The sequence below is a fragment of the Copadichromis virginalis genome, linkage group LG2, assembly GCF_057382275.1.
Source record: "Copadichromis virginalis isolate Kocher_CV1m ecotype Utaka linkage group LG2, C_Virginalis_male_GT1.1, whole genome shotgun sequence".
Lineage (NCBI taxonomy): Eukaryota > Metazoa > Chordata > Actinopteri > Cichliformes > Cichlidae > Copadichromis > Copadichromis virginalis.
Window position 1 is genome coordinate 35505519 of NC_140619.1, and position 15645 is coordinate 35521163.

At 39.7% G+C, this 15645-nt stretch overlaps 2 protein-coding genes across 5 annotated transcripts in view; both read left to right on the forward strand.

The window, feature by feature from the left end:
• The first annotated feature begins 616 nt into the window (after positions 1 to 616).
• rbmx (RNA binding motif protein X-linked) lies at positions 617 to 6321 on the forward strand. Of its 2 annotated transcripts, none has more exons than XM_085432791.1 (10): positions 617 to 691; positions 1015 to 1140; positions 1678 to 1784; positions 1870 to 2035; positions 2180 to 2320; positions 2524 to 2641; positions 2844 to 2969; positions 3051 to 3142; positions 3887 to 5489; positions 6194 to 6321. In XM_085432791.1, the coding sequence occupies exons 1-9, from the start codon at positions 619 to 621 to the stop codon at positions 4201 to 4203; spliced, it is 1266 nt and encodes a 421-aa protein (XP_085288917.1). In that variant the 5' UTR covers positions 617 to 618; the 3' UTR covers positions 4204 to 5489; positions 6194 to 6321. The 2 variants fall into 2 exon arrangements, with proteins under 2 accessions (XP_085288917.1, XP_085288923.1); XM_085432797.1 differs by having other exon boundaries at positions 627 to 905.
• Positions 6322 to 6779: 458 nt separating this feature from the next.
• Positions 6780 to 15645, forward strand: part of arhgef6 (Rac/Cdc42 guanine nucleotide exchange factor (GEF) 6) — a 28686-nt gene continuing 19820 nt past the window's right edge. For all 3 annotated transcript variants that reach the window (XM_085432762.1, XM_085432772.1, XM_085432778.1), the window contains exons 1-6: positions 6780 to 7054; positions 8116 to 8199; positions 9888 to 9972; positions 13217 to 13332; positions 14122 to 14326; positions 15478 to 15530. In XM_085432762.1, the coding sequence (XP_085288888.1) occupies positions 6890 to 7054; positions 8116 to 8199; positions 9888 to 9972; positions 13217 to 13332; positions 14122 to 14326; positions 15478 to 15530 (708 nt within the window). In that variant the 5' untranslated portion in view covers positions 6780 to 6889. The remainder of the gene's footprint in view (positions 7055 to 8115; positions 8200 to 9887; positions 9973 to 13216; positions 13333 to 14121; positions 14327 to 15477; positions 15531 to 15645) is intronic.

Sequence of the window (15645 nt, forward strand, 5' to 3'; positions counted from 1 at the left end):
TCATCAGTTTTATCTAAATTTAGAAGCAGTAAACTAGTGGTCATCCCAGCTTTTATGTCTTTATGACATTCCAGCAGTTTAACTAATTGTTGCTGTTCATCAGGCTTCAAGGATAAATAAAGTGAAGATTAAACTGCATTACAGTGAAAGTGTATGCAATGCATTCTAATAAGGAAAGCAAGGAAATGTAATTAGAATTGGTCCATATGTAACCTTAGTGTGCAAAGAAGATTCCACATTTACATTTAAAAATCGGGATCTATTAGATAGATATGATTACAGTCACTTCAGTGCAGTTCCTTTAATACCTACAGCACTGACTAATCTCTGTAGTAAAATATTATATTCAAGAGTTACAAATATTGCACTGAGTTCTAGCAGGATAAGCAAAGAGACTAGTCTAGTGTCAGAGGCCATAAGAAGATCATTTGTAACCTAATACGGTTTATGTACTATGACGAATTCTGACTGAACTGCTCAAATTATGCAATATATATTTTTAAGTGCGAGTAGTTTTGAACATGTAGAATGACATGGCATTGTAGAATATGGAGTAATGCTTCTGGACTCTAGGCGGCAGCATCACAATTGGGGTCAACTGGTCTACGGGAAACGGAAATGAAGAAGAAGGGTGAGAAGGCGGAGAGAGGAACCATTTTTATCGTCGCTGTAGCTTTGATAAAGTCGCGGGGTAATGCAGTTAGTTGTGTGTATGCATGCTAAAATTTAAGCTGTAATTTTTTTTATATTTGCTTTTAAAGTAGCTTGTTGGTAGACGTGAAGCAGAGTCTTTTGTTAGTAGCGAAATACTTATTAGCTAACGGGCTAAAGAAGCAGCTGAAATCGGTAGCATTTTTATCGCCATTTTGCGCATTCAGTAGCTCCCTACTTTTGGCAGCAGAAAGGTAATTCCAAAGTAATGTGTGGCTGTTTATTTCAGGATACAGCGTTCCTTTTTGTTTCAGGGTTGATGCTCATTTTTAAGTTAAATGTATGGTCTTTCTTTCCTTTTAGGTAGCAGACTTCGGAGCATGGCGGAGGCCGACCGACCAGGGAAGCTCTTCATCGGCGGACTGAATACGGAGACCACCGAAAAGGCCTTGGAGCAGTACTTCAGCAAATATGGCAGGATTGTGGAAGGTGGGAATGGAACCCCTTTTGGCCATATCATGTTCAGTGCATATCCTGGATAAAGTACTTCTAAAATTGCTCAGTGTTTGCTGTTTGGCGCCTTTATTCTGGCAAATGGGTGGTAGCGAAATAATGGAACAAATTTTTATTCATCTGTGTGTATATTTAAATTTACTGTTACAGCGTAGGGAAATCTGAATAACCCCTTTTTAATACACTAACTTTGCAGTTTTACCATCTTCTACGTTATCCACATAGTTTGTGACATTTTTTCCACTTCATTTAAAAGAAAGCCTGTTCTTCCAAACTCTAATGTATAATACTGTATTTACTGTAAATGGCCGTATAGTCTTGCTGAGGGAAATAAAAAAACCTATGAACCATGAAAGGGACACAAAGAAACCGAAATTAGTCACTTTCGATTATGGGGTGTCATAGAAGTGTGCCTTTATCTAATTTAAACTGTTAAAATGAGTCACTTTTGTATTTAACTTGGCTAATTGAAAAACACAAGCTCACTTCTGATCATCAATTCCTTTATTTCAGTTCTTTTGATGAAGGATCGTGAAACAAACAAATCAAGAGGCTTTGCATTTGTAACTTTTGAAAGTCCTGCTGATGCAAAGGATGCAGCACGCGAAATGAATGGAAAGGTAAGTGATGACTCGAATTGGCTGTAATAAAAATAAAAAAGAATCAGCTAAAAAATATGATTTATACTTGTAACTCTTCTACCAGTCTCTTGATGGCAAGCCTATCAAGGTTGAGCAAGCTACAAAACCTCAGTTTGAGAGTGCTGGCAGGCGCGGACCTCCACCCATGCACTCTCGCAGTCGCGGGCCACCCAGAGGTCCACGTGGTTCAAGGGGAGGTCCTGGTGGAATGAGAGGCCCCCCATCAAGAGGTAATTTATTTAGTTATTTTTTTGGGTCTGCTCAGTTTGTAAATTGAAAGAATCTGTGTAATGATATAATAATCTCTGGATGGATTTTTGTTGCAGCTTTTGAATGTAGTATATTAATATGTGCATTTCTTGTTTGTTTAAAAGACTACTATGATTCAGGAAGTGTAGAACCCTTCTTTAAAGGGATGTCATCCAGAGGCCCCCCTCCAATGAAACGAGGGCCCCCTATTCGAAATGGAGGTCCCCCACCCAAGAGGTCTGCCCCATCTGGTCCCATGAGCAGACGTAAGTGCTTGTACTCTGCAATATTTAAATGCAGGAAGTGATGTGGAAGAAATTACCAAAAAAAAAGTTAATTGCACAGATTTTAGTCTCTAGATTTAATTTAGTATCTAGTTTCTGTTTCTCTTGCAAATAACTAGATGGGATACTTCTGTCTCATGTTAATTTGGTAATTAATCTTCTCAGTTTCTCATTATGTGTTCCAGCTCCCATGTCAAGGGACAGAGATCCCTATGGTCCACCTCCACCTCGCAGAGACTCGATGATGTCCAGAAGGGATGATTATCCATCACCCAGAGATGACCATTACAACTCAAAAGACAGGTTGGTATTTTCGTAATACACACTAGTGTGACCATACATGGCAAACCTCAAGATTGATATACTGTAACATGCTGATAGTTGCTGTTACTTAGAGCTATTGTGGTCATCTTTTATATTTGAATTTTCTGTTTAAAAAGTCCGCGTATTTAACACAAATGTATGCTCAGGAAACAGTATTGAGGTGTATTGTAATCTTTCACAGCTACTCCAGTCGGGATTACTCCAGAGATTCTAGGGACTATGGGCCACCTTCCAGAGATTATTCCTATAGAGAATATTCTAATTCCACTTCCCGCGATGACTACGGCTCAATGTCAAGAGGATACGGGTATGAGCCTGGATTGATACAAAAAGTAAAAACCTGAGGTCAGATCTTCCTTGGTTGTTAAGTGACAATTGCTTTTTGCAGTGACCGTGATGGTTATGGAGGAGGCAGGGAGCCAAGAAGCTATATGGACCGTCCTAGTGGTGGCTCCTACCGGGACTCATATGATGGTTACGGTAAGACATAACTCCATGAGTGAAATGACAATGTGTAATCGCTGTGGCACAAAGAAGAAGTGCGCAAATATTCAACCAAACCTGCCTTGTCCTATCACAAGATACTGCAGTTTTTTTTGCATCCTCAGAGGAAACCACATGGTAATTTATTTTTTTCTTTCCCTGACCTACAATCCAAGTTGTATATTTTCATACTACTAGCAATATTTTACCATTGGCATCTCCACTGAAAAACAAAAGTGTCTACATACCAAAGTCTGCATTACCCCTGCATTCATCAGGAGAATATGAGTTTGGCAATATCATGTGTATGTGATGCACCTCAAAGTTTTTGCAACCATAAGGAACCTCAAAAATCCTTGGAAACATCCGTTGCCCGTTATGTGTTGTCCAGCAAAGTACTCCCTCAAGGAGTAATCTTCAAAAACCATCAAGACAACTGAAAACCTCACCCTAACCTACACTTGGATCTCTAAATGGAAAAATGGCTACTCAAATCAAAGGCATGCTGAAATGGGTACCACTACCTATTTGTTCTGTGCTTGGATATATTACTGCGCATATCAACAAAATATCCATGTTAAGTATTAAAAGGGTGGAACATTTTAAATATGCCATCCATTAAATTTTATTTATTTTTTGTCACAGAATGAATTCTATTGGCAAAAAAAAATAGCACTTGACCGTGCAAAGAAAAATGTATAAATTGAACTTTGCCAATTACCTGAACCATTGACCCTGCAGGTAACTCTCGCAGCGCCCCACCTTCAAGGGGCCCCCCACCATCCTATGGTGGGAGCAGTGGAAGCAGTCGTTATGATGACTATGGCAGCAGTTCCCGGGATGGCTATGGCAGTCGTGACAGTTACCCCAACAGTCGGAGTGACCCATATCCACCTAGCCGTGGTGAGCGAATGGGCAGACAGGATAGGGGCCCAGCTCCCCCTGCCGAGAGAGGCTACCCTCCTCGTGACTCGTACAACAGCTCAAGTCGTGGAGGGCCACGTGGTGGCCGTGGTGGCAGTCGAGTCGATAGAGGAATGGCTCGCAGCAGATACTGAACTGGACTTGGAAATGTCATTAAACCAAACGTTAGTCTCCATGCACACTTAAAACGTGTTTTGGAGGAAGGACAAACTAGCCATGTCTAAATTTGTGGAATCTGAAGCTTAGTTTTGAACTGTGTCTTGACTTTCCCAATTTTCTTTTTTCTTTTATGTGTAAAATTTTTTTTCTCTTGCTTATGTCAGTACAGTTACCAAGTGAGTGTTAGTTTTTTGTACTTTCAGTGCTGTTGAAATCTGCAATGCCCTATAAGTATGGCTTTCCTAATCTAATAAAGGTTTTAGTTGTACCATAACTTTTTCTCGATTTTTCAACAACAGACCGTAACAAATGTTACGTAACAACATGATCTCCTTAAAAAGGTCCTCTGTAAAACTTAGGTGAGTCTGCTAAATATTGGAGTGAGATGCGTTCATTCTTGCCACAAATGTACTTCCAACTGGACGCTACTGTTTTCACGGTTAGGCAAATGTTACTGTCAAAATGTTCCAATGTAGTTCCTTGGAAATGGATTCATCACCCTAGAGCCATTTGATGGCATGCAACGACCAAATGCAACTCGACTGATAGTCAACAGCTGGTAAGCAAAGCAAAACTCTTTGTTTCTCATCTGTAAATGAGTTTCTCATTGTCCTGTATTGCACTCTCCAGTCAAAGGGCGATATTCAAGGAAACTTGGCTTCAAGGGACAAAAGGAAAAAAGGAAGTCGACTGAAATGAACCTTTTCGTTGTAGTCCATTTTCGTCACTCAAAATTGTCAAAAGTGCAGCAACATGCCAAGAAGTTTCTTCCCTTTTCACCCGTGAATGCTTTTAACACCCATTTTACCAACTGAGCCCCAAGGCTCCTTTTTGCCCAACCAGTCATCCGACATCAGTAAAATGATTGGCAACCGTGCATTTTTACATCATGGGGTAATATTTAGTATTTTTTTTTTCCTCTATAAACACCTCAAAGCAATCTTTAATTTAAAGACTTGGTATCAAAATCATTTCCTTGAGCATGCCAATTCAAACAATGGAGACCGTTGGAAGAGCACCATCATCCTAACTGCCAAACCGGAAAACAATGAAACGAATGTACAGTTGGACCAAGGACAACAATATCATTTTCAATTACCTCATAATACATAATTAAGAAAAAAGCCCCATACTAATATGATAATCTCATTGCAGGATGAACATTGCTTCAAGGCAATTGCCCTTTCAACATATCTGAATGTCTTCAAGTCCTGGACTAGTTGAGCTACAGTGCATCCGCATAACCATGTCTAACAGACTAGTAAGTCTTTATCTACCTGTACACAATTAAGATGGGGTGGACAACTTTTACTGCTGAGACATTTTACAGCAATTTTGCCCCAAATGATGAACACAATGTGTTTTAAAATCCATGTGAGCCTGTCAGCATCACTAATGATGTAAAGTAAAATCTTCAGTAATTGACTACAGTGGGCATTATGATTATTTTAATACCTTTTTGTATTTTCTGCATGTTAGGTATGTTTTTCTTTTACTTGCATTATTTTCTGTAACTTATTAATGTAAAATGGGAATTTAGAGAATCCTAGAAAGTAGAGTTATGCAGGGCACTTTGATACCAACCTGTGTTTTTGAAAATGGTTTGATATGCCAAAAGAATTTAGTTTGTTTTTAAGATGCTAGGAGGAAAATAATTTGCGATATCAAATATACTTAGTTCTGTACAAAACATTTGAACCTTTTTTTTATGCGGTGCTATGAGGAAGTTCCTGTTTGGCCCACTAAATGCAACAAACAAAACTAAGTTGGTTGAGTCCTGTTGTGACTCTGTACTATTTTCTTTTTAGATTACTTCCTGAAAGTCCTGTTATGGCTGCTGTGTATATTATTGTGTGTGTATAATTTGTAAAAAATAATCTGAAATTATGCAAAAAACTCCCAAGTTTGTTGGACAAATGATATTGTTGTTAAATTTAACTTTTTATTTCTTTTGCTGTCTTTCAGATGCTGGCACAGCTTTCTGTTCAGAGGTCGGGCTGAATCTTCGTATTGAGCAACGCATTGAAAGTGGGAGAAATGTACAGCCATCAAATGAACTTTGTACTGTTTTCAATAAAAGCTTTGAAGAGGTTTTCCGTTTGCTGTTTTGTTGTCCTGAAATTTAAGATTTTGGCCATGACATGATTAAACTTTTTTTTTCTTTTTTTTTAGCCAAGACACTCATTATCTGCAAATATCACATTTTCCCCCATATAAGGCTTCCTGTGGCAGATGACCCATTTTCCATATTTGAAAAAAATTTGACCCAATTATGTTGAAGTTATTACTCTTTATTATATTAGACTTAAATAGTTGCCTCTTCTGAGTTATCAGTATGCAATTTGCATATATCGGTTTTCTGAGCCTTGCAGCATTTCAGTATGTAATATGATTGCCCTCTACTAGCATGTGCTACTTTGCAGAGGGGGAAGACGGGAAAAAAAAAACTATTGTTGAGGTGCCTATTTGCCAGTAGGGGTGATCATCAGTTTTGCGTGTAGAAACAGCGTCGTCGTTCCCCCTCCGCCTCTTTTTTTTTTTTTTTAACTTCTAGCAGAAGTGCGGATGTGAGTTGCATATTGATACGGAACAGGACGCCAGCTTTTTTCTTTTTTAAATTAAAAGCAATGCAGGCTTAGGCAATGGTCATTTCGTGGAGCTATGAATCCAGAGGAGCAGACTGTAACGTGGTTGATATCATTAGGAGTGCTTAGCTCGCCTAAAAAGAACATAGCGGATCCGGAGGAGTTTTTGAAAACCTCGCTCAAGGATGGAGTCGTCCTGTGCAAGCTCTCGGAGCGCCTCGTACCTGGCTTCACTCCCAAGGTGAGTTATTGATTTAAGCTAACTCGAGTCAACAAATGCCAAAAGATCCGTCGACGGTGAAAAGAAGGGAGGGGTTTGATTAAAGTGATACCGACGAGAACTTCTCCCTCCAGCAGGCCTTTGCGATTTTGTAGCTCACTGAACTCGAACCATGAAGTTTGAACAGCCGTCTGTGACCGTTTTGTGCGATAGGTGTCGCCTCAAAAACGACAACAACAGTTAGAGTTTCAGACTTGTGAATACACGATATGGTTTCCTGTGAAGCGACAGAAATGTTCCGCATTCTTGAGAGGTGCGAGTCAGTGTGGACACCCACCAAAACAGGGCAAATTGAGTAGCAAGTGTGCGCTAAACATTGCACATAGGCCGTACTGTCCAGAACAAACGGAGAGGTTCGCCACACTGTTTGTGTCCTTTTTTAAAGGTGATAAATTTTATCACAACTTGTGTTCACTGTTATAGATGGCAAAGTTGATAGTGATAAATAACAGTTGCAAAGACAGTTCGTCACTTCCTCCTGAGCGGCTGCTCTTCCCGGTGCGACCTCCCCTTTGAAGAAAAAAAAAAAGAAAAGAAAAAAAAGCGCAAAGCGGCGACAACGCGAGCCCGAAACAAAATCGGAAGTAGTAACTTCTCCTTTGTATGGCAGACCGATCACCCTAGTTTTACATACATTCTCTGTGGCAGTACTACATTGGTCTCACGGGAACTGTTAGAAGTTTGCTTAAAAAAATACAAACGTCAGCTTTTTTTTCGTCGGTGGGGATTTTATTTTGAAACTGTAAAATGAGCGGAAGTTGCTTGAGTAAGGCTATTTTGACGGCGGTTTTGTGGTGGTAATGGTTATATATGCATGAAGGAGACGCAGGAAGAATCTACAGTTATTTTCTTAACTTTACGTTGCCACAGTCGGATTGCGGCATCTCTCTTACTTACTGCGGGGCTCAGTGTGTACCGAAGTGATTTGTAGCTTTGGCCTTGAGCGTTTGATAAGTGTGTCAGATGCCTCTTTGACATACTAAGCCGAGGTATGTGTTTATATATTTATTTCGTGTACTCAGTATTGCCAGGACCCGAGAACTGAAGCAGACTGCATTTCCAACATCAAGGAGTTTTTAAAAGGATGCTCGTCCTTGAAAGTGGAGGTAAGTTATCTCAATGTGTGGTCTGTCAAGTTTTATATTCAGAGGCATGTTTTGTTGAAATACACTGAGCTCACTCTGCCGTTATCTCCTGTCTACTGCAAGATGTGAACACACTCTTGCTTGTGTTGTGATCTGCTTACCCTGCTGGCATATGCTTTCCCCTCACGTCCATGTGGAGTGAGACATATAAACAGACATGCTGTCACTCACTCCCACTAATCAGTCAGGAAGTGAAGTGCTGGCCCGCATGACTTCACTGTCTGTTTTCAAACTGGTACAACTTAGTTTTGAACAGCATTTACTTCCTTGTTAATAAATTTTCTCCTGCATGCACTCGTGACTTAATGGTTAGTTTTGCTGCAGGTCAAAAATCCCCAAAGCAGTGCTGTTTCGCTCAGTGCATTCCCTAATATTGAAAAGTGGTGTATCTTTTCCAGATGTTGGGAGGTTACTCTGTCTCTGTACCAGCCTGTTTGTTACCACCACACTGGACGTTAATGTCTCTTCCAGCTTTAAAAATAATATTTTTTGGTATTGAATTACAACGCTTGGTTTCTTTAAAATGGCCAATTGAGTCAGCAAGGCTGGCTGACTGCAAAGTCAAGTGGTTCAGTAGGTCTGCCCAGCTGGCTTGTTATGTCTGGGAGGTCCCCTTTGCTTTTATCCACCAACTGTGCCCTAGCCCATAATTAGACCTTTTGCAGCCAGCCAGTAGCTCATGGGCAGAAGTTTTTGGAGAGGCGCTATTAAATGTAGCAGCCAGGGGATGTCTGTGTGGCATTATGGCAAACCTCGCCCATCCTTTGGTCAGTGATGTGATCATGTTAAGAGGACTTTTCATCCCTTTTTGCTATAGCTGATAATGCCTGTTTGTCCTGTGACTGGAGAAAGCAGTAATTCTGCTTTCACTTCTGCTCCGAGATGCAGAAAGAGGAAGCATCAATTACTGTTGGGGCTCTCCAATATTTGTTCTGTGTTATTAACTCTACGTGAAGATTTATTTGCTCTGGTTTTTACGCTCATAAATACATTTTCACTGAAACTACTGACCCCTGCCAAAACTTTTGTGAATGCTGGCAACAGTTATCGTGATGACCAACGGTTTGTTTTGCTTTTGGTGATGTAAAGCCAGTATTTGTAAAGGTAATGTTATGTTTTTTCCTTATCTTTTTTTCAACTTGTAGCGCAAGTCTTGTTAGTTACATCGACCCTAAGGCTCGTCCCACATTAAGCGATGTAATGATCACACTTAAAGATGTTGTACACGACTCATGATGCAGGTTATACTACTCAAACACTATATTTAAGATGTTTTATTTAAAATGTGAAACCTTATCCACTGGAGGAAAGAAGATAGCTGCCTGAGACTGACCGAGCAGCAGTGTGCGAGTGAGCATCTGTGTGTGCCTGCAACGCTGCCTGTTTTATTACAAACCGCTAAGACAGAATATGGGTCATACTCAACATGTCAGTTTTTGTCTGTCTTGTTAGAGGCTTATTCAAATCCCTGTGTGCATTTCATTATGTGTGTCTCTTTCCATTGTTTGTGCAATAACCTGGAGTGAGTGTCTCTGTCTCTCTAGCTGTGGATGTATGCACTAAAAAAGCATTCCTACTCAGATCTATTTAATCAGAGGGGGAAGGGGAAGAAAATATCTAATTTTGACCTTTTGAAATTTTCCATCCAGGTGTTTGAACCAGAGTGGTTATACACTGGTGACAATTTTGGCAAGGTCCTAAATACTTTGCTGGCAGTCAACTTTGCAACACAAGGTAAGAATTTACCTTCTTTCTGATCTTGAATGTTGGAGATTGTTAATGTTTCATCCTCACTGACAGCAGAAAAGGGCCATTAGTCTACATAAATTCTTCTAATGTTATGAAAAGAAAGAATTGGATGCTTTTTCGGTACACTCTATTGTCACTTGATTTAAATAATTCCTATAATAATGGAGCTGAGATAATGAAGCGAAAGCACGTGTAGCTTTATGTGAAAAGTAGTCCGGTAAGATGTCATGTCTTGTATATGTGTCCTGATGAGACTGGTGTTCTTCTGCCTTAATTTACCAGTTGTATCCACGGAGCCCTTCGATATCATGATTGGTTGTAGTATAGGTGGGCAGCTGGCGTGACAGTTTGTGTTTGTGTCACGCTGTGTGCCATATTTACTCATGTGAATCCTTGGCCTAATACACCCCCCCAAAAAACACCCTGCTCTCTTTTTTTCTGTTTTCTTATGTAACTGAGTACTGTAGTGTTGCTTTCAGACACACATGCATCCCTTCCTCAAATGCATTTCTTCAGTAAGGACACAGCACAAAGTAGTGCGCATTGCAGCATTCCTACAGCAATTTGGGGCTAATTACTTTACTCAAGAGTCCCTGTTTGGGGCGACTGACGAGTTAATAACAATCTCGCTTCAGTATCCGGCTAACAGCTGTCGGAGAACCTTAGAATTATTCAGTCAGCAACTTTTAGAACAAGTCTGCCACCTCTGTATGCTTTGTTACACATGTCATTGAGAACATGCATGTGTTAATGTCCAGTCTTTTTTTGTTTTGTTTTGTTTTTATAGTAATGCGTCTGAACTGATACACTTAAATACAGTTAACACAACTGCACCATCATCAAGTTTTGGGCCATTTCCTTCAACTTCATTTGGCTTATTTGATTTTGTTCTCTGTGAATTGATGTGAATTTGCTGTCTGTAATTTGTTATATCAAGTTATTCAGCATAGTGGTTTGAGGACATACATACATACATAGTGATGAAAAAATTGTTCACTCGAGAAAGCCACTTTCTTTTCTCCATTGTGTTACAAAGATGTTTTTCTACTTAAGTCGTTCCCTTTACTTCTCAGCGCCAACAGCTTGAGGACATGTTGTGTCCTATTCAGCTTTTTCCAGTCCCCAAAGACCCTCAACCTTATTCTCAGCTACAGTTTGATGATTGTTCAGGACAGAGGCATTCAGCCTGCACTAGCTCGATTATTTTGTCAGTTAGTTCATGAACAAAGTCAGTACATTGTGCTGCTAATTTGCTGCCCTGTGATGTAAATGCATTTTTTTTACCGTTAAGTTTTGGACTCATTGTGGCTTCACTGTGGTCCATCGAGAACGCTGTTCCACGCAGTCATGAATGTTGCAAAAACAAGGTGGTTTAAGGATATGAAGGTTTTCTGAAATCATTTATTTTCTGATACTTTCAGACGAGGTAATTTTACATCAGTTGTTGCAAAGTATCTTTTGGCAAAAAAATACAAATTTTGAGGCGATCCTTGATTTCATAGTTGACATTAGGTTCAAAAAGTGGTCATGTGGGGATTATAACCACCTAAGGCAGATGTTACTTGGACATCATCGTTGTTCCCAGTGATGAAGCGATGCCGGTGTCTCAGAATTACAGAATATTTTAGGAATAGAGCAGAGGCTCCTGGCCCAACTTCACCTACTTCCGCGGTGCAGAAAAGATCATACATGCTGAACAGGTTGAAGCTTGAGCAGTACTTGTTGTGTCAAGAACAACTTTTTTTGTGTGGCTGACTCTTTTAGGCTTTTGGCCTTGATCACATTATTGTTCACCTGGAAAAATCAGATGCTTTGTTCATTTCTCGTGACCATCCCCAACCCCTACCTTCCTTTGGTGGAATATTAACACTTTCAAGGAGTTTCTTTTTGGACGACCAGAGTCTTGAATGCACTTAAACAAAAGCAGGATGCATGCCACTGTGTAAAATGTGGAACAGAAGCGTCTCTCAGTGCTCAGATGTAATTGATATGCAAATGTTTTACAGGCTAGCAATGCCCAGCAGCTGTTCTTCCATCCTTGTATTTGAGCTTGACTTGAAGTTGATTATTTAGTTGATATTGAATACAAGTGGTCCTCTGTATTATTGCTTTATGTCCTCTTCTGAGGTCAGCTCCTGTCGTTTGTGTTCCTGCGCCCAGAGTTTGTGTTTGTTTAGATTAACTGCTTTGAATATTGTATGCATACTGAAGTAACAGTGGCAGCCACAGAGCTTAGCTGACAGACGGGCTTGTTAGGCTTCTCTGTGTGTGACGAGTGGCATGCAGACTCCATGAGCCCCACCTGCCACTGCCTTCAGTGCCATTTTCCTCATATTTCTTAGGCTTTAGTGTGTGGCACCCGGACATATTTGCATATGGAAAATAATAGTGAATCGGTAGCCTTTTCCCTTCAAAAGATGTTATGCAGTTTACGTAAAAAGCGTCACATTTTCTTCCTGCTAGTGAAAGTGCACTTAAGCGCTCGCCAGTTTTATAGCCTCAAAGCTGAACTCTTTATTTGATCTGAATTTGAGGTTACAAAGGCTAAATAGTCCCCTCACTTTATTTTCCATTCTTCTCTGATTTTTTTCCTAAAGGATTAGATGGTGGATTTGGCTAGCATCCAGTTGGCATTTGATAGGCAGTCTTCAGTAAGTGTTTCTGCTTGTTAGCTTAGAAGAGGTTTGCAGTACCACCATGTGTCACTTTTCAAGTCAATACTGACAACAAAATTGATACCTCGGTCAGCCCATTTCTAGAGCTGCAGTCATGCTGTGGGACAACTGGCAGCTACTGACCCTAAATCACAGTTCCTCTGCTGCAGTGGCTCAGCGATGACAGCCTAGAGGGGTTCGGTGTCAGCAACATAAACTTGAGCTTGATTTTCTCTTCAAGCAGACATATTTGCTGGACTGAATGCCCACTTGGATATACGTACATTTGTTTTTGTTTTTTTTTAAGTTGCTTTGTGATTTTTCAGCTGCTTGATCTTTTTTTGGAACAGTGTGTCAGTTTTGGCTAAATCACATTATTCTGTGAGAAACTCTAAATTTGTGGACCGTGTGCGTTCAATGTCCTGGCGATGGGCCACGCTCTTGAATTATCATCAGGCTGACAGCCCATGGAAGTATGTGTACCTGCATGAACTGTGTGCACGAGAGAGTCATAATTTTAAACATAAAGGTAACTGACGTATGAGGCTTTGTATTTCCTGTGTGTGTGCTTGTAGATTGTGCTGCTGAGAGATGTCCTCAGTCCGGTACCCCCTCTCCTAGTCAGGCGTCTTCACACACGCTGTCTTCTGCCAAATCCAAAGGCTCTCTGCGGAGACAATCCAAATCAGTGGTACAGTCTCACTTTTTTTTTTGTTATTTATACAAATATATTGTTTGCAGCTCATATAGTGGATGTTTAGCACAGATGACTGCACCCATCATACTAAAGAAATAATTACATAAAGCGAGAAAATAAAGATGGTGTGGAAATTTCATTATACATTTACTTTACATGTAGCTAATTGTCCGTTTGTTTTGCATTATTTAGTTAGATGGTTACTTTAAAAAGTATTAGTAGTATTCTCATTGTCCATTTCTCTGCCCACATTTGTGGTTGGATTGTACTATTACCTCCTGGCGAAATAACCTCCTGCCAGACACAGTCACAGTCAGCAAGCGTGTTATGTATCAAGCGCATCTTGACCAGTCAGTCGCAGAGGAGGGGTGTGGGGACAGGCACACTCATAAAGGTATTTGAAGGCTTGTAACTGGTTTAAACTAACTGCAAGCAACATCGCTACATCGGCGTATGAGTTTAGTCAGAGTGTATATTTTTATTAATGCCTACCATGAAGTGTAGATGAATCATTGTATTGGCAGATGTACTTGATTCATTCTGTGGCTGTGTGGCTGGGTCCTTGGCTGCTAATGGTACAATTTTAACAATAATCACAAAACGCAGAAATATAAAATTAGAGCCGTAGATTTCTTGATTAAATTTTTTAAGACAAATTTTGAAATAACAACTGAATTGTTTGAAAACAAACCAGCCATTTGTCAGGTACCTGAAACGTATAATCGAAACCTGCTGATGCATTTGGATGTCTTGCTTTCGGGCTGTGACGACCTTTCTCAACAGGAAATGTCTGAGAACGGTGGAGGTGGGCAGCTGATGGTAAAGGCTCGCTTCAACTTCAAGCAGAACAATGAGGATGAGCTGTCATTCAATAAAGGTGAAGTGATCCTTGTGACACGCCAGGAGGAGGGAGGATGGTGGGAGGGCACGCTCAACGGCAAAACGGGCTGGTTTCCAAGTAACTACGTCCGGGAGATCAAACCCTGTGGTGAGTTTCGCTGCTCTGTCTGGACCGTGAAATTACTTTTTCCAGAGATGTAGCCGTATAATGGTGTTATGAGTTTGTTATTTTGGGACAAAATGCAAAAATGAAATTTTTCTTGGTTTCTGTAATTTGCATTTAGTGCTGTGTTACACTTCCTTGCTGTAGACAGCTGTCACCTTCTTTTTCGTTGCCAGTCATCCCATTCTGCTAAACTTTTTTTTTTTTCTTTCAAAGTTAGCCTTAACATTTACTTAGACTCAAGATAAATTGATTCATATGTTAACTATCAGAACATTTTACACAAATATCTTGTGCTAAAATAATAACGAGAAATGAAATGTTATATCCAAAAGATCAACCGTTTCACCATATTCTTCTGCAAACGCACTTTTCTGGCCATTCAGCACTATAGTGCAGGAAGAGAAGTTGAGATTATGACCATATTTGGCATATCTGAAAGTGTCCTGATGGTATTGTATTGGCATTGTTATTTTTCTTTTTTCAGAAACACTGTGATAGAATAGCGCAGTTACACAAAAGCTGACAATATATACCACAAAGTATTTGATATGATTTGCAACTGGTCTGCATTGGTGCATCATATCTTTATTCTCTTCCCCCTCCTGCCCCCCCCCCCCTCTTTCTTAAATAGATAACTATCATATCTGATATCATATCTCACAGTACAATAATATTGAATGGGTGCATTGTTGTATTTTGTCATGTTTCTCAGGTCTTTGTCTGAATTTCTACGAACATTATTGCTAAGGATTGTCTTATTGCATTGGAGTCACACTGGGTTAAATATGTACACTTGGGTTTTAAGGGGTATTTATTATTTTCTTCTTTTTTTGGGTTGTATGGAAGCCCCAAACGCAATTTCATTGTTCTTGACAATGACAATAAAATAAATACTATACTATACATCTTAGAATAAATATGGAAATACGAGGGGGAAAAATCTGTCTTGGAAGTTAGACAAAGAGGTTGTAGTTTATGTATTTAATGGCAACTTCTTTTTTTTAATAGGACATATATAATTATTTCCCCCTTCTTCCCCTCAAAATATATAGATGCATTTAATATCTTTTTTGATGGTTATAATCAAGTAATTCTATGAAGCTTAAAAATCCTTATTGCTTTTCTCTCTATAGAAAAACCATTGTCACCTAAAGGAACTCAGCTGACTAAGAACTACTACAGTGTGGTAAGTAGGAGCTATGCAGGACAATGAGTTCGTTTTCTTTGTAAGACTTTGGTTAAAAGGTATTTTATGCAGAGCTTATCTTAATATTTGGGAATAGTAAATGTTGTATCTTAGA